A 27,965-nucleotide genomic window follows, 5' to 3' on the forward strand; every position below is an offset into this window, starting at 1 on the left:
TGTCTATGCCCTCTGTATGTTGCTCAAAGCATTTCTTTTTACCCGATGGAGAAAAGCATTTGCTGCACTATATGAATATTAATGTAATTAATGTCATATACCTATGTCCTTTCAAGCCTTGCTTAGGTGTAGAACACAGCTGAACCTCTCTTGGACTTGAACCAGCAACCTTCACAAGTCGTGCTGTGTTCTCACCCATTATACAAGACATATGGCGCCCCCTGTCGGTCATGAAGGAAAACACACACACACACACACACACACACACACACACACACACACACACACAGTGTCTGAAACCGCTTATCCAGAGCAGGGTCATAGAGAACTAAAGCTAAACCCAGCAACACAGGCCACAAGGCTGAAGGAACACACCCAGGATGGGATCCTAGTCCACTGCAAGGCACCCCAAGCAGGACTTGAACTCCAGACCCACCATAGAGCAGGACCCAGCCAAACCCACTGCACCACTGCACCCCCTGAAAGCTGGAAAACAGCCATATGAAAACTGCACTATCAGGTGTCAGAGGAGACCTGGGAAGCCTGCTGGCATTATGAACATTGATGCCATAGTAAATTTATTTTTCATAAAGCATATTATTCCAGATGACAATACAACCGGATTTTTTGCTGCTGCTAAAAGAGAAGAAAACACACGCACCCCAAACATACGTGGTTCAGTGACAGGTGTAACGTGGGGCAATAAAAGAGGAAGACAGGTGGTTCTTCATCTTTGTGCAGAGTATCAAAGTGTCTTGAAGTGATACCAGGAGGATTCGTGATACTAACCAACAACACACATAACTGCAGAACTCCTCCATAATTTTAGGCCATTTCGCAACGCCTTGCTGACACCATTCCTGGAAGAATGGTTTAGGGTCCCTCCTCCGTGGCCCATTCATTCTGTGTTTTTCTCACATCTACATGGGGTTGCAACGTGCTCCTCAGGCTGAAGGAAGGAAATCATTCTGGGAGGAGAGCTTCATGAAAAGTCTTCCATTGATCACCATCTTTTGCCTGGTTGAGACACCGAGACACATCTACAGCCACAGAACCTGGAGTACAACATCGGCTTCAGCCCTGGCTTGATTCTGGTGTGTCACAGGTGTCGGCGACATCCTTCGTGAAGGACAGTACAGCTGACATCTGCTCCTGTAAGTCCTTTGGTCAGGTGTCCACCGGGAAATCTTCTCCTCCTGACCCCGAGTCCACAAGTTCTGCCTCCCCACTTGAGGGGGGTGGGGATTCGTGAGCGATGTCCCGCCTCCTCCCGAACACTTGCTCTTGGAGCTCAATGATGTCGTTGCGAATGTCGGCCATCATGAGCAAAAGGAAGTCAAAGGAGCCGGGAGGTCCCTTCATGGGCAGACAGGCAACGAATGACTGAAGAATCTTAAAGGGAGAACTGATCACATTTGGTACTGAATTTATCAGCATGGAAATAGGAATGAAGTAAAAACTTACTGCTGGGCCTCGGGGTCCTGGAAGACCCCTGTCCCCCTGCAAAATAAAGGCAGAGTTTAGTCCCAGTTCAGAACCAAAGAACTGACTCATGAAGCCGTCTTTTAGAACCGGTAAAAATACAGCAGAAACGTTCTTACTCCTAGTCCAACAAAAAAACTGATGGCACAATGAAATACAGCCCCTTCTGCTTCTGAAAAAAAGCTCCGTTCAAATATTGTTAGAGCCTTCAGGGAGAGCATCAAAGTTCTTGTGACAGGTCAGAGGTCATGAAGTTTCTGAGCCTGTTCTGCACATGTATTGGGCCCTCACACACACAGTCATTCAGCCCCACAGGACTCTGGAGTAAAAGGGACGTTACCTTTTGGCCATCTTTTCCGGGGGCTCCAGGTGGCCCCTGGGGACCAAAACAGGCAATCAGTGGTAATGCATGAAGAACAGGGAGGGAGACACAAGTTGTGTGTGGTCTTGGTCGGGGTTTTAAACAGCTCTGTCTGTGTCACGGGCCTGTAGGGAGGCTAGTGGAGGGGTGCGGTTAGGGTACAGGATATGGTTAGGGTCAGAGTCAGGATTAGGGATATGATTAGGGTTAGGGTACAGGATATGATCAGGGTCAGTCAGGATTAGGGATATGATTAAGGTTAGGATACAGGATATGGTTACGGTCAGAGTCAGGGTTAGGGTACAGGATATGGTTAAGATCAGAGTCAGGGATATCATTAGGGTTAGGGTAAGGCTTAAGGTTACCTGACAAGCCAACTCACCACTGGGCCCCTGCGGCCCCTCTTGACATGCTCTAGGTTTGGCTCAGGGCCCAAAGGGCCCATATCACCCCGTGGCCCTTGGGGACCAGAAGGACCTCTGGCCCCTGGTTCCCCTTTCTCCCCTGGTTCCCCTTGGAGCCCTGAGGCACAGAGACACAACAGAGGCAATGAAAGACTATCAGTGAGTACCTGGGGTTAGGGAGGTCCCTGTCTGCGGTATGAAGGTATGTACCTGGTAACCCCGGGGGCCCAGGGGGGCCTGGAGGACCAGTCACAGCAGGAGCATCCGGCCCTTTGCCCACCCATCCATGGGACAGTTTCTCACTGCTGTTGGCCAGGCCAGGGGGGAGCACCTGTGCAGGAAACAGACATACTCCTAGGTCATGCCTCCAGCATGAGATTATTTGTTCTTCACATCTACACACTCCCTTGTGTATCTTGGATACTTCACAACTCAGTTCCCCACTGTGTTGGCATAATCCTACATTTACTGCTGTTATACTAGTCATACCTACTTGCTTATGGTACCTAAAGGATGGGGTCCTGACCTCATGTACAGTAGCTGTAGGCTCCAAGCCCTCCGTCACCTTCAGTGCTTAAAGGTACATTTACATTTATTTATTAGCAGATGCTTTTCTCCAAAGCAACATACAATGGATACTATGTAGTGTTATGAGCCCACACACCTTATTCACCGCAGTGACTTACACTGCTAAATACACTCGTTACACTGGGTCACTCATCCATACATCAGTGAAACACACACACTCTCTGTCACTCACACACTATGGGGGAACCTGAACATCCTGATATTGTTCACAGTGAGCTATAGTTCCCACAGTTACAGTGGGCTGTGATCTCCGCCTTGTGCACACAGGTAGCAACACACGTCTTTTCCACTGCGGCAACGGGCTGTGATGCACACCTGAGCCATACCTGCCCACTGGGTAGCGCAGTGCCCAGTCTCAGCTTGAGCTGCTGCAAGCTGTTCCTCAGATTGAGAAAGTCCTGGCAGGTGAGTGAGCAGGAGCCTCCGCTCATCAGAGTGTCCAGCTTCCCCGGGGAGTGCACTGTCCCATGGTACAGACAGGGTTATACCACAGCAGCGTGGAGAGTGGAGTAGAGAGACAGACAGACAGAAAGATGGGTACAGACAGACTGATACACAGATATACAAACAGACACAGACTGTCAGAAACAGATATACAAGCAGACACAGAGACAGACGGAGAGATAGACAATTGCATGAAGCCTGGGGGGCTATTTGTAACTTTCATGTTAAGTAGTTATAAATACCCACATGATGCTAAGGCTTGCAAGGTACCAACACCTGCACTTAGTGCGACACTGGTGGGAGGGACAGGGCTACTTACAGCTGGCAGTTTGCACACAGGAGCGATGGTCTGGTGCCAGACTGTAGCCATGGCGACAGCTGCACAGGAAGCTGCCTGGAGTGTTCTTACAGTCCTGCTCACACACAGTGCCATTGGATTCTTGACACTCATCTACATCTGTGCACAGAGCGCGCACACACACACACACACACACACACACACACACACAGAACAATGGCTCAGGAGGTCTTGGCACTTCATGACATACAGTAAACTGCCTCCGATTTTCTGTCATGCAGCAGTGTTTATAAACCTGCTGAATTATAATTATGACCCATGCAATCATCATTATTAAGGACATTTATTTATTTGAATATATTAAGCCCATAAGCACTCTACAGAATAAAGTTTGCAGCAGAGCCTGCTTTGGTCCTGCATACTAGCGCCGGTTTTCATGGTTTATCTCTATCATGTATACACCTCATATTGCTTCTGTAAAGTGTTTTTATGTGTGTGTATTTGTCACAGCTGTGTCACCCTGAATCACAGCGTGTGGCCCAGCTGTGTGTGCGGCACAGCAGGACAGGGATGAGTGGGACAGGCGTACGGACCGAGGCAGTAGGGGTGCAGGTGGCGGCGGTGTCTCTCTCTGTCAAAGCGAAAGCCTGGATAGCAGGTGCAGACGACACGGCCGAAGTGGTCGGTGCACTGCTGCTCACAGGGGGAGCCTTCGCACACGTCCACACCTGAGGCCCCGAGAAGAGAGCAGGAGTGAAGTGCAGGAATGCCAGAAAAGAAAACGGAAAAACAAACTCACATTGCATGAGCCTGCGCTGTGTCTCTCTGAGCTCTGTTAAAATTAAAGTTAAGATTAAATTAAAATGAAGCAAAATTGCAATTAAAGCTATATCTACCTATACTCCTGCGGTGCGGAATGCAGATGGAGTATTGTTCTGTTTTTACCCCATATGTGTGCTGACATCCCAGCTTTGTGAAAGTGATTTCAGGGAAACGTGTGAGGAGGCTAAAATTCACTGAAGTTTAAACATCGCTTCTTGGAGGCGGGGCTGTGCCTCGTGGGAGGGTCCTTAAAATAATGAATTAATTAATTTGTTGAACTTTCAAAACTTTATTTTATGGGGGGCATACCTCATGTGAAAACTTGCAGATGAAAGGGGTGTAATTAAATTAATTATTACAGGCAGTCCCCGGGTTACGAACATCCGACTTACATACAACCCATAGTTACAAATGACCCCCCGTAAAGACTATTATATTAAAAATTTGAGTTATGTACAATGGTTAGTAACAACAAATGGGCACTACTTTGCGACGTGCATCAAAACGTTGCATGTCTACAGCTGTTCGTCAGCTTGTGCGCACGTGAGCCTTAGGTAGGACAAAGAATTCGTTCTTTTCAGTCAGACTGTCACGCCTACGACCTCGCCCTGGAAGTCTGTACCTGTCCGAAATCAGAGCAGTGCGGTATAAAGAAGTCACCCCTGCACACCCTGGTTGCGGAATCTCATGTGGGAAACCCATCTCTCCAGCGTTCTCGAGGGAACCTGCAACAACCTATCCGCCCTTCCCAGTCCCTCGTTCTCCTCAATCCCTCGTTCTCACTCCTGATGTCCACGGTTCCCAACACTTGCATTGCCTCCTCAAATATGACATCAGATTCTTCTCAACACCTATGTTTGCGCATCGACCGACCCAAGCCTGTCCCTGACCATAAAGATCCTGCAACTGGGTCCTACACACGCACACACACACACCTCAGTTTTCTGCCCACTCAATATGACACGGACCACGTTGCTGTTAACAGTGTCTCGTGTGTTATCGTATTTGGGTTTAATTTTTTAGTTTTTACCCTCCTAACCATGGCACCAAAGCATAAATGTGGTGCAAGTGATGATGATGCATCAAAGAAGAGGGAAACGATCACAACTGAAACTAAAGCGGAAATAATAAACCGACCGGAAAAAGGTGAAATGCCAACGAACATTGGAAAAGCGCACACTAAAGTTTCTTTAATGTTTTTTATTCATACACACACACACACATTCTTTCCCTCCTCCTCCTCTTCCTCCTCTCTCTTTATTAGAAATACTGTAGTAACATTTATCATTATCTCTTTCTATATCTCTCTCTATGATAAATACTGTAGTTACGTTTATTATTACTGTTATTATCATTACATTGTAGTAGTATTATTATTATTATTACTGTATTGTTATGTTAAAGATGTTTTAGCGAATCTAAGTGTTTCTTTAATGTTTTTCATGCATAGAAAGGTACACAATATACTATATACTAGGACAAACATTTGACAAACTGACGTTAGACACAAACTGTACCTAACTGTTCAGAGTTATGTAAAAATCCAATTTACAGGCAGACTTAGGAACGAAACTTGTTTGTAATCTGCGGACTGCCTGTATTCACTGAATTATTTACTTATATAATTCACCAGTCATAACACAGGCTGGACAAAAACCTTAGACAAGCTGTGTGCTTGACACCCCACCATAGTGATCAATGCATTTTCCCCTAAAATTAAAAAATTACAAAATTTGTAATACAAATGCTTCTCATCTAAAAAACAAAATCAGCTGTGCAATAACTAACACCCAATTTGATTTTATGCCAAAAAAGGAACTAGAGATGCAATTTTTGTCCTGAAACTTCTGAATGGACACTGGAGGTCACTTCATTAATGCTATTTAGACTATGAAAAAGGATTTGATGAAGTTCATCTACAGTGGTGATTAACAAAATGAGAGAACATGGAACTGACAGGCAAGATTCAATAAAAAAAAAAAAAAAAAATACAGAACAAAAACCTAATACAGGCACCGTCTCCCCATGAGGCTCATTTGGCGAAAGAAGTGGTACTTAAAGTAAAATATGTTTCTCCCGTTAGAAATAATGGAAGGTGCCATTAATGAGGGCTGATGTGATGTAGGTAAAAGACTGAGAAAAATGTAGAATTGTTCATATTTTCATTGTTTTTGCCCCTTAGATTCTGTCTGGTCAACTTTTAAAGACAGTTGGGCTCAAAATAGTGAGGAAATATAAAAAATATATCATCGGACCACAGACAAAAAGCACAGTAACACCTTGGAGGCAAACAGCAAGACTCTTATGTGATCATCACTTAGTTTTATGCCTTTACATCCTTACTGATAATTTATTTACTGTGGTAATAAGAAGTAGCAGCCACTATTTTGGTGGTGTTTTAGGGATGTTGTATGTACATTATGGTAGCACAGGGAAAAAACACAGCTGGAGCTGGGGGAAACAACAAACACCTCTTATGTTCCAACGTCGCAGAGAACAAATGACCAGAGTTTCCACTTTTTGCCATTAGTTGGCAGCAAAAACACTTTGAGAGAGTAGCGACCCCAAAGGGAGCGTTGAGCACCTTCATTTCACTTTCAGTAGTGCTCCTGTGTGAACAACTTCTGTCTTATTTTTTCTCAATTCAAGACTCAAAAACAAGATGAGGAATGAACGACTGGCGCTGAATAACAGTCTGTGGAGAACATGCATTTTTACTTTCAGTAAAATCACTTGTCTCATATGTCTTAAGCATATTCTAGCTATATTTATTAGTAGTGTCTGAGTGCCTAATGTACTTGTCCTGTGGACAACCGAAGAAAAAAAAATTGTCGAGCCCTGGAATGGGATGTTTTAGAAATTACTTTTTTAGTCATTTTAAAGTACACAATTTCAATAATGCTTCAAGATTAATAGGAGATTATAAATAAAAGTTCCGTTGCGGATTGGTGTCCAGTTCGTTGCGTTCCCTTTCTCATACTCTATATTTCCAGGATTGACTCCAGAACAGAGACCCTGCAGTTGATGAAATAAAATAAATAAAGTCTTTCAGTAAATAAAAGCTTTAGCTGACATTTTGTACAGAACCTACCCTGTGAATAAATAAACTGACATCTATATTATCAAGCTTTTATTAAATATGACGTGGTGGTTTGACTTCAAGTTATGATCAGAGTTCTAGCTGAGAACCACGTCTACATCGTTTCCAATTTTGACAATAGTTTTAGATAAAACTCTGATAAAAATCAGTGACAGTTCACAAAAAAGCCTTAAAACAGTTCTTAATAAAGCAGTAAAAACGTTCTCAAAGGGCATTTTTAAAGCTGTATGAGAAGAGATGAGAAGTGAACATGTCAAACTTCTTTTCCATATAGAAGTTGGTTGGTTATTGTTAGAAAAACTGCTTGACCCACTCTTTGAACTTAGGGAGGTCAAAATCTACCTGCGTGTCAGTGAACATCGAGTTTCACATGAAAGGCAACTCTTGCTCGCCTGTCTTTGCCTTGATCGCCGAGAATTTGACTCTTTCACAACTCTTAGCGATTTCCTCATTATGCATCAGCAAGAAATGAGATTGTTACAACACACCTGTGATGCCTGCATGAGCAATTCAGAATTTATTTTCCAGAACCGGGACAAAACTTTACTGGATCCGGAATCCTTTCACAAATGTGGACCCAACTGAAGTGGTTGGTATCAAGCTTTTGTCAAAGAATGTCAGTAATCTTGCTGAGCTGATTTTGGATGGGGGTCAGATGGTAGTGTAGTGGAGCTGCTACCTTTCGACTCCAAGATCACAGGTACAAATCTCACCTCTAGCTGTAATACTTACCCTAAATTGCTCTGGTAAAATCACTCAGCTGTCTAAATGGGTAAATACTTGTAAGTTCTTTTGGAGACTGATGGATGACTGAAAACTGCTGCTCACAGGAAACAGTGTGATAAGCTTTTGGGTTCGTGTGCAGTCTAAGTACAGGTGCTGAACCTACTGACACTGCTGTGAAACATCTCCTGACGTGAGATTGAAGTTCTGCAGCTTTGATTCAAACATCACCACCCTGACATCTCAACAAAAGTAAATACATTCTTCACGTTAACTTTTTAGATAACTAAGAACTTCAAGAAAAACACCAGTTTTCTGGAAAAATATTGGTGAAACAATTTTTTTTTGTCATTTCAACAAATTATGCCAAGAAATGACTCCACAGAGGTTCTCTGCCCTATTTTTGACCTTATCACAGTGGCGCTCGATCTAAAGGACTCTGCGAGTAACTACCTTAACACACTACACAGACAGGCCTGAGCATCTCCTTCTGCATTGGTCTGGCAGAAGGTTAAGATAGCAATATGATAACAGATGGTATTTTTTACCTACTTTCTGGTATGCACTGGCCCATGACAAACCTGTGCCCTTCACAACACTTCCTCCTGCAACACAGACAACACACACCAGCATTAATGCTCTGCTACCCTCGGTCACTTTGCAGTGGAACACAGTGTACAGTGTATACATTTGACAAATAATGTGCTCTACTAATGGGTGGGCGTGGTGATGCAGCGGGTTGGACTGGGTCCTGTTCTCCAGTGGGTCTGGGGTTCAAGTCCCACTTGGGGTTCCTTGCGACGGACTAGTGTCCTGCCCTGGGTGTATCCCCTCCCCCTCCAGCCTTAGGCCCTGTGTTGCCGGGTTAGGCTCCAGCTCCCTGCGACCCCGTATGGGACAAGCAGCTCAGACAGTGTGTGTGCGCTCTACTCTTTCCACACTATACTTAGTACAGAAAAAAAAAAAAAAAAAAACTAACTCTCCCATCCTCTTCATTGTCCACCCATCTGCAGGCATGGGAAGGTCCATGCAGATGTAAAAAAGACCTAAAAGCCTAGCAGCTTATCAGTGAAGTTGAGAGTCTATAAGGTGTCTTACCAATGGACTGCCAGCTCCTCTGCATCCTCCAGCTCAGGTGAACCGGTATCTCACTTACCTGATGCAGCTTCAAATGTTACACTACTAGTTACAATGCTTCACTCACACACAGTTGGGTAATTTTACTAGAGCAGTTTAGGGTAAGTACCTTGCTCGAGGACAGTACAGAAGTAGGTGGAATTTGTACCAGCAACCTTCAGATCCACAGTCAGCATCTGTAACCACTATGCAACCTGTAGCCCATAGTACCACTCCATGCATTGCCTAGGAATCTCCTGGGCTGGACCAGACAGAGAACATGTGCCATGGCCCCACATGTTTCACCCATTAAGGGATGGAACTATGGGCAGGAAGTGAGCAGCAACCGGCAGCTGGAACAGTCGGGGAACAAAAATAACACAGATGGGAGAGAGGAAACCCCCCCCTCCCAACGATCGCAAACGTCCACCTGGTGTAATTTAGTGTGGTACCTTTTCCAGTTTCTGTCTTTCTTTCATTGCTCTCCAACACTGATGAAGTACAGCTGACGTGCCCTGAATTACCCTTCCCTGACCAGCCCGTAAAATCCAGTGGCCACATTCACTGCTGATGGAAGACCGATTAGGCAGCCCGCTCACTGCAGTTACCTTAGTGTTGCATTGTGAAGAATGGACATGTCAGTCCCACGCCCCCCTTTTTTTGGCCACAACACTGGGCAGGATGCCTGTGCCCTCCCCCTACAGCTTCAAGATGGGGCAAAATAAGAAGCAGATGTTTGGTAGTCCTGCGCTGTCAATGCCCTGCCCCCCACTGGAACTGAGCCTCCATGCATCCCTTTCCATCACCTTGCTGCTTGCCGGCTTGCTTGTTTCCACAGCAGTCCCCGTAGTGGTGTGTCAATCTCACGGATGCACACGAGCACTGTGCTGCCTGTAGTCTGCCAGTATCGATCAGTAATAACTCTGTGCTCTCCTGGGTCTGTGACAATAATAATAATTCCTCTCAGTCAGGTGTTTCAACTGGTTCTTGATGAATTCAGATCTCAACAAGACATCAAAGAAATTCCTCCAAGTACTTTGCGAAGAAAGTGGGTGGAACTTGAGTGTCTACAAGTTGTTACAGAAGTTCTTTTTGAGTGTTTATAACACACTCATCACTTACAATGGGTCACTCACCCATACATCAGTGGAACACACCCTCTCTGTGTCACATGCACTATGGGGGAACCTGAACAACATGTCTCTAGACTGTGGGAGGAAATCAGAGCACCCAGAATAAACCCACACAGACACAGGGAGAACATACAAACTCTACAGAGACTGAGCAGGGATCGAACCCATGTCCTCACGTACCACCCAGGCACTGTGAGACTGCAGCGCTACTTGCTGTGCCACCGTGCCACCATAATGTGTGACAGCTATATTGATCACTAGGCATGTGAGCCTTCTGTCTCTCATCTAATCCCCTAACAGCAACAATAAAGCAACATACATCTCAGAGAATTATTATTATTTAAAAATTATTATTTAAAAATGCGACGGACTGGCGTCCCGTCCTGGGTGTCCCCCCTCCCCCTCCGGCCTTACGCCCTGTGTTGCCGGGTTAGGCTCCGGTTCCCCGTGACCCCGTATGGGACAAGCAGTTCTGAAAATGTGTGTGTGTGTGTATTATTTAAAAAAATTAATTTAGTGCTGCTTTTCTCAAAAGTGACTTGCAATATTAATAACCCATTTGTACAGCTGGGTAATTTTTACTTAATCACTTCAGGCTAGGTACAGTACCCTACAGCAGGAGGTGGGACTGTGTTGGCAGGTTCTGCTCCTCTCTTTGTAAAGCAACCAGAAATGCAGTGGGTTCTTCTGTAGTCACATCTTCTGTCCTTAGTCCCAAGGTGGTACAGCCACAAGGTGAACTTTAGCTTGAGGCCTGACAGTAGCCCTTGAATCACAGGCTGGTTGAATGCTCTGAACGGAAGGGGGCAACCTCTGGATGGATTCAGCGATACTGTCGTTGTCGAGTCATCCCTCTGTGTTCCAGAGGCCCTTTCCCCTGCACTGTGCCCTCTGACCACGCGAGCGCTAGGTCTGCAGGGCCGACAACTGCTATTGCTGGGTCTGCAGAGAGAGATTGCGGGGGGGGGGGGGGGGGGGGGGGGGGGTCTGTCCAGAGGGTCTACGCTGTGAACTGTGGTGGGGGATGTCAAAAGAAGCAATGGGGGCCACAGTCCACATTTGTAGATGCTCTGCTCATTTGGCCGTTAAAGGCAGAACTGAACATGAAAAAGCAGTAGTTATATTTATCATCACCCCAAATTTGCAGAAATATAGAGCAAATGCAAAAATAAAATGTGGTGCAGCAGATAGTACTGCTGTCTCACACCATTTGGCCTGTTTGTGCAAAAGTTTGAATTCAGCTCAGCCTGTGTGCAGTTGGCATGATCTGATCTCCCCTATCCAAGTGGGTTTCCTGCAGGTGCTCTGGTTTCCTCCCACTGTCTAAAGACAGGTGTTTAAGGTGGGCTGATGACCAAGTTGCTCGAAGCGAGCGACTGTGTCTTTGGGTACCCTCACATGGATGGGCACTACCTCCAGGGCCATCCGACAAGCGGTTAACGAAAGTGAGTGAATAAGTACAGGAAAAGTGAAAGCGGTGCTTTGCATAGACTGGCCCTCCTCTGGAATGGAACTCTGAGATGCGTCAGTTGATTCGTCCAGTTTCAAGGGAACCTAACGAGGAAACACGCAGGACTTGTCTTTGTGGAAATGTCCAAATGGCCGTCTACTGACTGACTGATCATGTTTCACTCTGATCAAACAGAAATTCTGGAAACACCAAGGGAACGTTGAAAGTGTGACAAGTTGACACTGAAGACAGGAAGCAGGTAAAGAAGGAGATGCAGATAAAAAGGCAGTCCTTTATCGTCCTCTGCGTCCCTACGGCCACACGTGAACGGGCAGCAGGGCATTTGGAGACACAGACTGTGTATGAACATGTGAGTGAGCGTAGTTTATGGGAACAATTCTGTGAATGTGTACAAGAATTTCTGCGAGTGGCGTGTGTGCAGCTTTGGCAAGTGTGTTTTATGTGTTCATGATGTATATCTGTGTTATCCCTGATTTAGTTGACACTTTAGATAAAGCTCTTCCAAGGTGTTTAAAATTATTTTCCCATCCTTCTGAAAGATGGCGTGGTGGATTTTGTTAGAGTTCTGTGAAAGATCCACACATCCATCCACCCACTCACACACAGACTAAGAACTATTTTTATTCCCCCGTTCACTCCAGATAGAGGTGGTACTCGACGTACGATACGTGACGACCCAGACTTACGGCAGGTGTCCCATTAACCTTTTTACATCCCGATGTTTGGCCATAATTCTAATGACAATGGCTCCTTCTGGACTTTAAGGGGGTGCGGTGGCGCAGTGGGTTGGACCGCAGTCCTGCTCTCCGGTGGGTCTGGGGTTCGAGTCCCGCTTGGGGTGCCTTGTGACGGACTGGCGTCCCGTCCTGGGTGTGTCCCCTTCCCCCTCCGGCCTTACGCCCTGTGTTGCCGGGTAGGCTCCGGTTCCCCGTGACCCCGTAAGGGACAAGCGGTTCTGAAAATGTGTGTGTGTGTGTGTGTGTGGCTCCTTCTGTGGTATGACAACGACGGCTGGTTGCACTCCATATTTCTTATTGTTCGGATGTCTGTCACTGTATTTGTCAGCAACAGATTTTTTTGCAAAACTTTTTGTTTGCGATTCCCATAAAGTGTTTTCTTTAAAAGCAAGTGTAAAAGCAGGTAGCATGGAGATACTGAAAAGAAAAAGCAAAAGACAGATTTGGAAATGGAAGGAAAAATAACAGTGCAGCCTGAAAATATAATACTGTATAGTACCGTGAGTCTACATTATTTTTATATGAATAATGGGTGAAGCTAGTGAAACACAATCCAATCGTACGAGACAGCATTGATTTTAATTTTTCACATTTCCTTATATATGAGAACTTTTGACTTATGACAAAGGACTACCGGTTCATGTGTTTGGAATGTGGGAGGAAACCAGAACACCTTGAGGAAACCCATACAAGCAAGGGGAAAACATCAAGATTCCACAGAGATTGAGCCAGATTCAAACCCAGGACTGAGGCCAGAGGCAAGCAGCTGTGAGATGCCAGCGCTATGTGAGTATATCTGTCTGTGTGCATTGCATGTGGTGATTATATTACACAGTATGAGCATGTGGCTACAGATGATTCAATCTAAGTGACCAAGGACCTGAAGAGGAACTGCAGAGGAATTACAGAATGTAGAATATTTGTGCTGCCTACCTTTGCAGATCTGACAACCCACTCAATCCAAAAACCACAGCGTCCCCACAAGGAGGCTTGCCCCCTCTACCCTCTCTGCGTGGCATCAATCTGAAGATGTTGTCTTTGCTGTAGGAGCGCGTGTGGCCCCCCCCTTGTTTATTGACTCTATCATCTCACTTCCAGAAATGGGACACCTCACCCCAGGGGGGCATCGGAGTGTGCTTTCACGTGAAGCGGTGGGCTCACCCCTGTTGGGGGATGACTGCTGCTGTCATCATTAGCCTTCAGTCCATTTCCTTCCCCCTAATGATCCAAATACCAGAGGTGGGAGGTGGGAGAGGCAGAGGTGCATGACCCTGCTGTGACCATGTCACCACAGGAATGTGCCCTTCGCCTGGGGGTGCCAATAGGCCAATCCTCATTTTGAAAGACAGCCGCTCAGCTTTCCCTACTGTGCCCTAACGTGTCGGTGCTCTCGACCCAGGAGTGGATACCCCTGGGGCAGATGAGCCAGGGAGGTACTTGGCAGTGAATCTCTCCACATCTGATAACCACTAATGGAGTGTCGAGCAGTGGCCTTCACGGTCAACAGGAAGCCAGGCAAGAAGAAACACGCAGACCCAAGTCTTACAGGGTCTCCGGGTAATTGGCTGACAAAACAGGATGGAACCGAAAGTTAGAGCCAAGAGAGAAAAAGCATTAAGCAATATTTCAGAAAAAAAATTATTTCCATCTTTGCAAGAGGAGTTTTATGTTTGTACTGGCTATGGTTCCTTTGTTGTGTGCCAAACATTAATTTTCCATAAATTTTGAAAGAAAAAAAATGACTTTACCATACACAGCTGGATAGCAGCACTTCTAACAATGTGTTTTTGATGACAAAGAATGCACAGCCTTTGATTAGTTTGCTAGTTAAAGTGCTAGGAAAGGTATCGGCAGCTGCACAGAGGGGACTGGGAATCAGCTGGGTTTGGATAATGAGATGTGGTAGCTAGGAAAACATTTCACGTTGATGTTCAACTTGAATTTCCAATGCATTTACAAATCAAACAGTGAACAGCTATGTGCTTTCTGCTGCTTTGGGGAGATGCGATTAAGACTCCACAAGGTTCGTGGTCTACAGCAGCACTACAGCTCGCTCGAGGACCTCAGTGCAGCTCACACGTTGCATTGCATGACCAGGATGCAATGAGAAGACCCAACCTGAAGACCTTCCTTTGAAGATTGGTCAGAAGCGCAATAGACTTCTTAGTGCTTCCCGCTCCAAAGTATACATCTTGTAAAAGCAGCAGGGGATCCAGAGCGGGGGCAGCGTATCGGGCCATGCCAGGTGAGTGTTATGCATCCCTGCCAAAATATGCCTTAATTTTGACCTAGGACTTCTTTGTGGGGGAAGAGGAAGGTTCACTATGTGGTGCAGGACTCCTTACTCACTCTGCTCTGTTAATCTCCCCATCCTGCTCTCTTAATGCTGCCCCCATGTCCTCACCAAACAATAAAATGGAATCCTCGACATCTGTTTCCTATTAGAGCCATGCAGCGCAAGTCCCTATATCAAACCAAACGTCCTGTGTTCTCCAAGTGCTGATGCGAACGGGCTTAGCGGATCTCTCAGCCCATCCTGCGGAGAGACCGAGTGGCGTCAAACCCATGGGTGAGCCACTCTGGCACAGACCCCCAAGGTGGTGTCAACCCTACATGGAAGCCACAAATTGTACTCAAAACACACGACAGGATGCCCAATGTCAGACTAGTCTATTTGAGCCAAGCAGACTAAGACCCCCTCTACTAAGGCCTCCTCTGCAAAGGGACTTATGCTCACAAAACATTCCAAGCAGTGTGTTACTTTCCATATTATCCAAAAATATGTGAAAGGCAGCTTTTTCTATTCCTTTTTTCTATTCCTCCCGCATTTTCTGGCTTCATATTCAATCAAACAGCAGTCAGTAGTTCTCCAGCCATGACCTACCAAGAGCAGGCCACTCAAGGTTCCTGACCCTTCTCACCTGCCCTGTTTTAAAGTTTCAGGATCCTTCTTCCCTACACAAAACTACCATATACTTCAGTTATGCCACAGTTGGACAATTAAAGAAGAAGCAACATTTGAACATTTAAGCATGGTGCATGTTTAGTTGTGATTACTGGGTTTTAGGTCAAGAGGAAAAAAATCCAGGTGTAAGGTCAAGCAAATATGAAAGGTGAATCTGTGCACTACAGTAAGTCCTTGCTTAAAGCTGCTGTTTTTAGAGCTGTTTTGTTATAGCACCCATACCAGTGGAACGTGGAAGTGCTGCACTCACTCTCTCTCTCTACATGGCAAAGAATGTCGCATAAAGCACTGGTTAGTGGTGTGTGTGTGTGTGGCAGCCCAGCAGTTTCGGTGCTGTAAAGTGGCACCGGAAGCCCATGATTTACAGTCCAGCTGTGCAATGTGCCTTGTGCTTCTCATGTGCACAAGCCACAAATCGCAAGGATCAGTGTAGCCAGGTGTTGATGCGGTCGTCCCTCACATGAGTTAGATGAGTGGCTCAGGGTGCTGTAGGATGAGCTGTGTGTTGTGCTGTGATTGCTGTGATATCGAGCTTTCCACTCGGTGTGACCCATCAGTGTCCCATAGGTCATTTGCAGGTGCAGCATGTGCTTCTCACACATGTTGCATGCTGTTAGTGTGCTGTTACAAGGGAGAAGGGGGGGGAAAGTCACTCAGAAGTTCATTCTTGAGTTCCTGTATTTGTATTTTTATCTAATAAAATATGATGACCCTGTTTAGCACTGTTTCGATTAGAGCTATACATTCTAGGAACATATCCTGAGCATTGACCAGGACATTACTGCATGCTAAATATGCATTTTCCTAAAGCGGTCATTTTGGTTTTCATGTCATGCCAGGACACTCGGCAGGCAGACAACGGAAGTCAAAAGCCAAGAAGAGCTAGCTTCTGGGCATTTAAATAAATAAAATAAAATTTAAAAAAAAAGTGTGAACGTGCAAGAACTTCATAAGAACAGACCAGGACTAGCCAAAAATGCCCTGCGTTCTACCAAAACCTAAGAAAGAGTGGATGACCGAGTTTACAGCCCAATACTACCAAAAGATGCATTACAGCACACACAAACAGACCACCTTCTCAGACGTCAGACATATGCACAATGAGACCAACCACAGCACTGAATTATCAGTACTCACATACTGGCTGGAGTTACATGACTATAACTTCCGTAGCACCACACTAAAAGTAGCATATTAACCCAAGGAGGTAGACACCAGCAGAAATTATGAGTTTTAAATCCTACAAATTATTGAAATGTAAACCACAAATATGTATAATCCCAGCAATGGCACACTAACACAAACTTAAATTACTCAGTTATCAATTTATATACAATTACATAATTTATACATCATGAAATTTATAAAAACTACATTAGTATACTGTAATCTTGCACTACACCATATTAATAAAAAAATGCAGATTTGTAATGCCACTTGTCATGTACTGATTCTCGACAGCCTAAAATTAAGGACTGATTTAGTATACTTATGATCTCAAAACTTCATTTTTCAGGTTTAAAAAAAAACCTTGAAGTTTCCACTTATGAGAAACACATATGTACAATAAAAATAGTGGACTGACTAATGTGCCTTAACCCCTCATGTGACCTCTGCCCAAGATCTTCACATTTCAAATACAAATGTGTCTGTAGTAGGAAGTTCACTGTCAGCGGGGCATTGTGGTTTCTGCAGACTGGCGGAAAAACGTGACACCCTTCCAACCATCCAACCTGGCTTTTCCAAATCTTCTCACTGGTCAAAGCCATCATCTTGCTTACAGCTGCGCTCTGCCAAGACCACCAGACCTGAGGTTAGGCTGCACAGGCAGGCGAGATATGATCCATCTAGATCTTCTACGGAAAAAGCAGTTAGAAAACTGCCACAAAAAATGTCATAAAAGAACCGGGAGCTCGGACCGATCAGTGTACCCCAGTGCAGAACAAGGAGGAGAAGAGCCCCAGCATAGCAGAGGAGGTTTATGCATCCTGTTTGCCTCATGGGTTACTTAAGTAAGATCTTCAGCTCCCCAACAAATGACGGAAACTCAAACAAGCTCAGAGGAACACTGAGGCATGAACAGGAGATAAACTGACTTCTGTCTCCACCCTCACACCCACACACAGTAGCTCTAAATTATGAATCAATCTGAAAGATATTAAGGGGCCTAAGATGATGTTTGCAAAATTTCTACTAAATTATCATGGCACCACTACTGTAAGCAAAAATGTTAATGATAAATAATGTTGAAATGATCTCATTACCGTAACAGGCAGCTTTCTCAACTGGTTTGTTGTTCCTGAGATTGATCCCAGAGCAACATACTGCAGGAGCAGCAAGTACAGCTGTCCCCTGAGGTAACCCTGAAAATTTCACTTCACTAGGAGTTTCCTTTAACACACCTACTTGAGTGTACACAACATTTCTTCGCAAATTCGCATTTGTTTATTTATCTGGTGCTTTTCCCCAAAGCGACTTACAATGAAGCTTCTTACACTGATTTATCCATTTATACACGAGTAATTTTTACAGGAGCAACTCAGGGTAACTACTCTACTCAAGGTACTACAGCAGGACCAGGCGTTAAACACTTAGACTCTGGACCACTGTTACAATAATTCAGCTTTACAAGGAATTTCATTTAATACCGCTACTTTGCCTTACAAGGTGTTTCTTTGCATTTACAGGGACCAAATTTGAATTTTGAGCACCTCTTGACAGATGAGCGGTGCAAGACCAGTGCCGCCATGCGGTCGCCATCTCAGTTACAGTTTGTCTTGTGCGGAGTTAAGTTCTCAACCTCCATTAGTCCTTGTTTGCTACTTTCACCCGTTATAACATCAGTGATCACGGCCACTTTTGGTCCACATCCAGACGGCGTCCACTTGTTCATTGAATGTCAGCTCATGGCTACTGTAGGAGCAACGGTGAGCTGTGGCTTTCCCATGATGCATTGCTACTCAGGTTTTCTACAAAGTTCAATGCTATTTGCTGTCATTGTTGTAATGTGAAGACTTTGGTAGTTTTTAGTTTACAATTATGGGATTATGAATGTACATTAGTGTGGTAACTGTCATGCTGAATTTTGAACTACTTCTAATTTTGTGTGTTCTGGCTCCCAGTTACATTTAGAGTTGATTATAAAATCAAACTTCTGACCTATAGGGCAGTAAATGGCATTGCTCCGGCTTACCTTCGTGAGATTGTGGGCCAAGTAAAGGCTGTGAAAATGCTGAATGAGCGCAGCTAGGCATCCATACGTTAATAGATACATAGATGTTCACTATACAGTGCAAGTATATTCCATATAGACAAACGTAAACTGCCCCTAAGAGCATCAATTGATGCAAATTTTGGCACTCATGAATCTATGAAGAGTCATATCTTTTGAAAATAATTATACTTGCATTTTTGAATTACAAACGATCATAATTACCTTTTGTTATGCAGAGGAAGACTATTGACAATACAGGAGTTAAATGATGCAAAATTATGTAAACTGAAAGAATAAAAAGAAATGGCATCAGTGAAAACAGAAAGTTGAATACATAAAGTTTATACTGGCCTGATAAGAGCATAGAGCCACCAGGCAATTTAAACTGACTGTTGCGTAAAATTTTTGATAACTGGAAAAATGGGTGCTTCATGTCATTAATACTTTGCTGTAAACACGTGGATCACTGTTAAGGGTGTATATACACACAGCAAAGCTCAGAAGTATGCAGACAAAAACCGTGTTTCAATTTGCATCTACTGACAGTCTAATCAACACACATACACTCGTGCATGTAAACACGCAAATATGCACAGGTTATCCACAAAACAAAGTGCACATATTCTGAAAAACAGAACAGCATGAAATGTCAAATCATGATAAGAAAGGAATATACAAAACAGTACAAAGGCCTTGTTCAGGAGTGTCAGATGAGAAATAATTTATGAACACATTAGCAATGACCCACTCCAAAACCAGGACAACTCAACTCTTCAGAAAGGCTTTTCAGAAACTAACCCAAATTATACAGCCCCACTGTAGATTCACCCAGGATATCAACAGGGACCACAGCTTTAAAAAGTCAAAATAAAATGTTTTATAACTGAATATGGAAAAAATATAAAGAACTTAAGTAATTCTTTAGAATGCCAGTGGTGTGGGTTTGTGACTCACTCTTAGTGGCTCTGAACTCAGATCTGTACGCTTTTTGTGCGATCTCCTACATGCTCCATAAACTCGCACTACATTATCTATTTAATAATTAAAAAAAAAAAACTATTTGCAGCTACTCATGTAGTGTGTACTGGCAAATGCAGTAAAGCAGTGCATTGTGGGTGGGTTAAAGAAGGGCCATCGATAAGCTAATGAGCCGCTTCATCATGTAGAAGTATTGTATTGTCGGTTCCAGGAGCAGGATGAGCTCGACAAACAGGCCACTGACCCGACTGAGATAAAGTCAGAGGAGCTTGCATGGCAGCAGGAAACATGGACGCAAGACAGGGCCTGACCTTCTTCTGCTTTGGCTCAGGGGCCCATATTTTATCACTTCATGGCGGATGCATTTCATTCCCATCTGCTGATCTGGACCGTGCCGTACCAATTAAAATAGCTTTGCGAGGTTTCGCAACACCCCGTAGTTCAAACATGGCCCTGTGTTGTTTACCACTTTCTGAGTAATGCGGCACATGTGCTGCTTGAAGCTGAGCGTGGAAAAAGGGGCCAAATGGCTACAGTCTGGGGATGGACGTAATTGTGGCATGAAAGCTCCAGATACTGAGCATTGCATGAGCAAGAGACAACAAGAGAGTCCCCTGCCACACACACACAAAGAAAGACAGAAGGCTAAACAACCACGTGCCTCTGCTGGATATGTTAAGAGGACCAAAGGTGGTAAATTAAAAATCCATAAATGGTGTCAAACTGGACCTTGAGATGTACTAAGGAGCTGGACATTCATTCAGTATGGTTAACCTGGACATGGAGGTCATGCAGGCCATGAGTTTAGAGGGTCTTCTGGGGTCCAAACCTCATCTAAGCAGTATACAGTAATGCATTACTCTTGTATATCTCTATCCTGAAGGCAGTCTCTGAGCACTTTCACAGATTAGATGCAATGACAAACCCAAAAAAAGGAAATAAAGATAATAGAAATGACTGACCATCATGTATAACATAAGTTCGTTTAACAAGAATACACACATCAACAAATACATGAAAATACAATCGATGTGCATGTACCTTAAGGTGACAGAATGATGATTAAGTGTTGAAGTGGTGAGCTGTCAACAGAGGAGAAGAAAAGGAAAAGCCCAGGTTGAAATTAAACTGGAAAGAATAACCTCTTGGGAGGGCGTCACAGTCAACTGACTTATCAGATTGACCAAGCCTGGTTGGCCACCCAACCCCCAGACAGTAACGTAAAAATTTAAAGAATGTGATGAACTAATCCATACATAATGTCCAGACTCTGCTTAGTCTGTGGTGTTTCAAAACAACTTGGATTCAAGGCTTAAAACAAAAACAGCAAGGACCAAATAAACCTCTGAAAGCTCTGAAATAGCACAGACAAAATACAAGAACAGTAGATACCGTAGCTGATGGCATAGTGGTTAATGCTGCTGCGTTTGGATCGACACGTTGCAGGTTCAGGTCTTACATGTTGCTGTAATTCCTCTAATCAAGGTACTTGCACTCAATTGCAGCAGTAAAAATGACCCAGCTGTATAAATGGGTAAATCCATGTAGGTAGCTTAATGTTTTAAATTGCTTTACATAAAAAGTAATTTATAAGGGTGTAAACATGGGAAGGGTACCAACAGCATCAAAAAGAGACTCCTACCTGAGACAAGTGGCCTTTTGACCCCCAGGCTTCATGCAGGGATACTCAACTGTCACAATCTTGTTCTCTGGACATTCCTCCCTTTCCGTGAAATACAAAAGACGACAAAAACGGGTGGCATGATTAGTGCAGAACAGAGCATGTTGGTGGTCTGTGATGATCCACAAAGGACTTGTGCCTTTCATGTAAAGTGTCATAACCAAACAGTATTCATCCAGTGCTTAAACAGAATGTGATATCTGAGGCTAGGATCAAAATTACTCTTTAAAGTTACAAAAGCTGGAGGAATTCAATTTGTTTACTCACTTTCTTTCCTTTTTTGGTTTACTCATAAACTAAACGGAAGTGATGCATTTGAAACCTATTAGGACTTCATCCATCAGTTCCCATTAACCACTTGTCCTGAGCAGGGCTGTGGGTGTCCGGATCTTATTCTGGACTCACTGGGCGCAAGGCTGATGGAGTGTGCACCCTGGACTGGACACCAGTCCATCACAGGGTAGCCACACACACTAAGGCACATTTACACACTATGAGCAATTCTGCGTCGCCCTTTTAGGACTTACAGTGTTTATTTCATTTAGCTTTATTAAGTTAATAGTTATATTCAGCTGTTGTGGTCTATATTGAATTGTAAAAACAGTATACCGTATGTTTCACCCAATGGATAACTGTCTTGCTAGGAACATTAACACTGATTGCATCCAGGCTAACACAAGAATTGTTACCAGAACAAGGAAATATGACCATACAACACCGGTACTGAAATCACTGCATTGGCTCCCAGTTACACTTAGAGTTGATTATAAAATTCTAAGGAGGTGCAGTGGGTTGGACCACAGTCCTGCTTTCCGGTGGGTCTGGGGTTCGAGTCCCGCTTGGGGTGCCTTGCAACGGACTGGTGTCCCGTCCTGGGTGTGTCCCCTCCCCCTCCAGCCCTACGCCCTGTGTTACCAGGTAGGCTCCGGTTCCCCGTGACCCTGTATGGGACAAGTGGTTCTAAAAATGTGTGTGTGTGTGTGTGTGTGTGTGTATAAAATTCTACTTCACACCTAAAAGGCAGTACATGGCATTGCTCAAGCTTACCTTCGTAAGATAAGATGTACCCTGGTGAACTGGGACATCAAGCCAACATACAGCAACAATGCTATTGTTACCTGTAATCTGATTTAGAAGTCTTATTTAATCTAGAATGTCCAGGAGGGGCGGGCAGCCACTGACACTTGGACCCCCAGAAGTTTTTTTCTTCCCTCCCTTGACTTTAAGTTGGGAGTTTTTTTGTTTCATTCCTCTAAGGCCAGTAGATGTACTTAAAGCTTTATAAGCACATTGATAATGTAATACGCTAGTCTGTACTAAAGAGTTTTGTTTCTTTGCCCTTCTGCCTTTGTTCAGCGCTCCATGTCACTCTAAAAAGAGCACTCTATAAAAATAAACTGAATTGAAAAATCAGTAAGAATCTATAATTCAGTTTAACACTGTCTGCCCTCATTAGATGTGGGTTACCTTAAAGTACCTGTGATCAATAAGACCTCAGTAGGAGGGTGCGCCTTTAGCTACAGAGCACCTAAACTGTAGAATAGTCTGCCGTTACTGTCAGAAATGCCCCGTCTATCTGTCTTTAAATCCAGACTAAAGATTTACATGTTCACTCGGGCAAATCACTAAGAAATGTAATGCCACATGGCTGTGTTTTCAGTGGGGGGTGCGGTGATACAGCGGGTTTGGCCGGGTCCCGCTCTCTGGTGGGCCTGGGGTTCAAGTCCCTGCTTGGGGTGCCTTGCGGCGGACTGGCATCCTGTCCTGGATGTGTTCCTCTCCCCCTCCAGCCTTGTGCTCTGTGTTCCCAGGTTAGGCTCTGGTTCACCCTAACCCCACTTGGGACCAGCAGTTTCAGAGAGTGTGTTTTTTTCAATTGCCCCCCCGCTGTGTCAATACATATTAAACTTAAGACCTGAGGAGGCCGGCCGTTACAGAAGCACCATGCTGACTGAAGATGATGACCAACCGCCATGATGGACGAGATGTACCTTGCTGAATTAGGAAATGAAACTACCATATAGCAACAATACTATTATTAGTTGTAATCTGATTAAGAAGTCTTATTCAATCTAGAATGTCCGGGGGGTGGGCAGCCACTGGCACTCGGACCAGAGGTTTTTATTTCTCTCTTGACTTTCAGTTGGGAGTTTTTTGGTTCCGTTCTTCCGCGGGTAGTAGGCATACTTATAGCTTTAATAACTGCATGGATAATGCATTACTCTCGTATCTAGTCAACTGTTTATTAGTTTTTGTCTTACGCCTTTGTTCAGTGCTCTGTGTCACTGTGTAGGAAGAGCGCTCTATAAAAATAAATTGAATTAACATTCAGTCTGTAGGATAATTCACTTAGCTCCATGAAGTTGCTCCCCCTACAAACTGCACAAATGAAGAAAATCTTATGATCCGTTAGTGCTACACTTGTGCCGTAAAAATCAGAATTTGTGCCCTTGCAGTTTGAGATATTAACATTTATTTTTTGCGGAAGTGACGTCACTTCAGCCCCCCCTACAAAGCTGCATAAAACTAAAACTCGGGCTCATTCATTAGTGCTACATTTGCGCCGTTTGAGTCGCTGTTCCATGTCTTTTATTTTTTTTAAATATAAAGGGATATATTACACATGATGTCACTGTGGTATTCAAGATTTCAGGTATTAGTGATTATATGACACGTTATTTCTGGCGATATTTATAATATAGATATTATGATTTTCAGTCCGTATAACACTACTGCCTTTTACCTGTCCTACTGCACTCAGATGTTCTGTGAACAGCATTGATTCACCCAGATCGACACGAGTGAAGAAAGAAAAAAAAAAAAAAAAACTACAATTAACGTAGTGGTTATAACTGGTGTAAATGAGCTACAGCCATCTTACTCAATTATATTTACATTTATTTATCTAGCAGACACTTTTTTCCAAAGCAGCTTCCAACGAACTCTATGTAATGTTATCAGCCCACACACCTTATTCACCGTGGTGACTTACACTGCTAGATACACTACTTACAATGGGTCACTCATCCATACATTAGTGGAACACTCTCTCTCTGTCACTCACACACCATGGGTGAACCTGAAGAGGATGTCTTTGAACTGTGGGAGGAAACCCATGCAGACATGGGGAGAACATGCATAGTCCAATGTACTTACCCTGCATTACTATGGTGAAAATACCCTGCCATGTGCAAAAATACATCATTTTAAGACAGTTGTACAAATCTGACATTTTAAGTTTACTTGGATGAAAGTGTCAATCACTAGGTTACATTATAAGCAAGAACAACACACACACACACACACACACACACACACACACACACACACACACACCATCTGAACCACTTGTCCCATACGGGGTCATGAGGAGCTGGAGCCTAACTCAGCAACACAGGGCGAAGGGCTGAAAGTGGAGGGGACACACCAGGGACAGGACGCCAATTCATCATAGGGCACCCCAAGCGGGACTCAAACCCCAGACCCACCGGAGAGCGAGACCCGGTCCAACCCACAGCGCCACCGCGCCCCCCCCCCCACAAAAACAACAGAACACCGCTTTTATTTTTAAACCAGTTGTAAGTAGCTTCACAATTATTAGTCTGACCTATGTTCCAGATTGTTATTTCAAGCCTCAATATTGCAGTTTTTTGCCTGACAATTAATATAATAGTGTTTTACAGGCATCTGTTGCTCTTTGGACTCGTTCTTCTCTCATTCTGAACTGTCCAAAAGAAGTATACACTAGAAGAAACATACATGTAGTGTCACCATGCTTCGTGGCACAGTGGCACAGCAAGTAGCACTGCTATCTCACAGCACCTGGGTGGTGTGAGAGGACATGGGTTTGATCTCTGCTCACTCTGTGTGGAGTTAGCATGTTCTCCCCGTGTCTGTGTAGGTTCCCTCCCACAGTCCAAAACATGCTGTTCAGGGTCACCCATAGTGTGCGAGTGACAGAGAGAGAGTGTTCCACTGATGTATGGATGAGTGACCCATTTTAAGTAGTGTATCTAGCAGTGTAAGTCACCTTGGTAAATACAGTGTGTGGGCTGATAACACTACGTAGAGCTCATCTGCAGTCACTTTAGAGAAAAATGTCTGCTAAATGAATAAATGTAAATATAATGAAGAGGAGGGGTGTCAAAACTAATACTGGCACACCAGGTACCACAGGGCAGCTGCACCTTATGCAGTAATTTGACTTATGCGGTCTCAGCTTAGGGGGCCACGGTGGCGCAGTGGGTTTGACCAGGTCTTGCTTTCTGGCGGGTCTGGGGTTCAAGTCCCGCTTGGGGTGCCTTGTGACAGACTGGCATCCCACCCTGGGTGCGGTGCATCCCCTCCCCCTCCAGCCTTACGCCCTGCGCTGCTGAGTTAGGCTCTGGCTCGCTGTGACCCTGCTTGGGACAAGCGGTTTCAGTCAGTGTGTGTGTGGCCTTGGCTTCATATTGGTGGTGACCCCAAAAAATATGGGGGAAAAAACATGCAAAAAAAATTTACTTCTGCGTGTGAATGAAACTATTGAAGATACCACTGACTCGCTGAGAGAATAAGAACCACCAAGCTGGTGAGACCCCCATGAGCATCTCACCGTCACTTGACCTGTGTTCTCTTCCCTACAGTGTACGCTATAGTCTTAATTTTTACTGTCATGCATTTTGTCAGCTTTCTCCAATTTTCATAAACGCAACATATGGTTGTAGAGTGAAAACAGCATAAGCTATTTTCGACTTTACTCGCTGTGTCAACCAACCCCCGCCCCCGCTTTCTGCTGCTGCCGGAAAGAAACAAACTGCACAAGACTTAGTGACGCGTCTGCATCTCACTAGTGTCTCTTCCTGTTAATGTAATGTTGTATTTTCTATGCTATGAGATGTACGTCGCTTTGGAGAAAAGTGTCGGCTAAATTAATCCATCATGTAAATGAAAACAGGTTGCGTAATACTGTAAACCAACGTGCACAAAGCGGTGTACGAGAAATAATAACATCACATGATGAGTTCGTATCCCCCCCCGGTATTAAAAAAATACTGCGTGGACCTGAAGCTTGTCCGGTCTCTCCACACGTGGCGCCCCGAGCGTTTCATCTCTGGCATCAACGCGCTGTATTGTACTCTACTGTACTATACTCACCGAGGAGCTGTCAGAGCGCCCGCGGCGGGCTCGCGCCCCACGGCCACAGAGAACACGGCGAAGCAGCGCAGTAGCGCGACAGAGCAGCGGAGTCCCATCGCTGGCTGCGCGCGCCACTCCAGGGCCCCGCTCTTCGTCGCGCGCACTGCACGCGGGGAGCCGCGGCACCCAGGAGGGGTTTCAAACAAGAGAAGGAAGGCTGGCCACGCGAGCGAGGAGGGCAGCTCGCGCCCGGGATCGTCGTTAACCGCCGCGCGCCGACACAGGGCGGGCATCCAGCGGAGGCGCAGTGTGGTAATAACCCGCTCAATGTGGCGTCCTGCTTTTAAGAACAGGCTTCAAAAATGGGGGGGGGGGAGAAACAGCTTGACAACGTGAAAGAAAATCCACGATGACATTCCCTCGTGGAAGACTCGCTACACTCAGCCCTCCCCCCGGGCACGCGCGGTCAGTGCGGTCACTCCCACCCTTGGCCGTCTGCAACTCATCAGTGTGTCCGCGGTCCACACATGCACGAAGAAGGGAGGGACTGAACTGAGAAACATTCAGGAAACCGTTTGATCGGCTGTTTCCAATCCCTTGAAAACAAACAGTGACATAATTGAGAGCTTAAATAAATAAACAGCCATGTCCAGCTTCTCCACGCGCTTATTATTAGAAGTGGCTGAAGGCGGCGCGGACCGGGCACGAGCGCTGCTCCTCCTAAAACATTGTTGATTTGGTGAAATAGTGCCGCGTGTGCGTCTGACATTACAATAACGATCGTGTTCCCTTTCTCAGACAGAATTTCCTCATATAAATGCACTGTATTTTCCTATATTGTGGCGCGCAGCACCTTAGGTTTGGATAGGGTGAAAAAGAACACAAAGTAGCAGCGGTCATGAACGAATTTTTTTTGAAGACCAGAGAAACAATGCATTTGCCCAAACAAACAAAGCAATACCCAACCTGCTTTCCCAACACACTCCTAAACACAGGCACCCCATAATTTCCCCCAGAAGTGCCCCCAGTGGTTACACACCCACATTTCACGTTATTCCCATAATGCAACTATTTACATTACACATGTTTCCCTCCTAAAACAGTAACGCAGCTCGTTACAATATTTATTACATAAATTAATATAACTGAATAAATTACAAAACAAAATGTTAAATTTTCAACATTTTACATGTTTGTCTATCATTATTTTGTGGTGTTTGCATATGACAGCAGAATTCAGTGGGGGCATTTGCCAGTAACATGAGGGATACCGTGATGCTTTTCCTCACATTGTGGGCAGCGGCTGAACTTGGATGCTGTGTGTCATGTT

General features: G+C 44.7%; 1 protein-coding gene across 2 annotated transcripts; it reads right to left on the bottom strand.

The window, feature by feature from the left end:
• Positions 1-541: 541 nt before the first annotated feature.
• LOC108930137 (collagen and calcium-binding EGF domain-containing protein 1-like) lies at positions 542-27,229 on the bottom strand. Of its 2 annotated transcripts, none has more exons than XM_018745227.2 (11): positions 26,654-27,229; positions 21,479-21,559; positions 8,775-8,827; positions 4,171-4,305; positions 3,599-3,736; positions 3,162-3,295; positions 2,458-2,578; positions 2,226-2,365; positions 1,823-1,858; positions 1,465-1,500; positions 542-1,356 (listed from the first exon to the last, which is right to left on the bottom strand). In XM_018745227.2, exons 1-11 carry the CDS (start codon positions 26,926-26,928, stop codon positions 1,168-1,170), a joined length of 1,338 nt encoding a protein of 445 aa, XP_018600743.2. In that variant the 5' UTR covers positions 26,929-27,229; the 3' UTR covers positions 542-1,167. The 2 variants fall into 2 exon arrangements, with proteins under 2 accessions (XP_018600743.2, XP_029107881.1); XM_029252048.1 differs by having other exon boundaries at positions 3,151-3,383.
• Between the last annotated feature and the right edge of the window lie 736 nt (positions 27,230-27,965).

Source organism: Scleropages formosus, chromosome 5, assembly GCF_900964775.1.
Source record: "Scleropages formosus chromosome 5, fSclFor1.1, whole genome shotgun sequence".
NCBI classification, from domain to species: Eukaryota; Metazoa; Chordata; class Actinopteri; order Osteoglossiformes; family Osteoglossidae; genus Scleropages; species Scleropages formosus.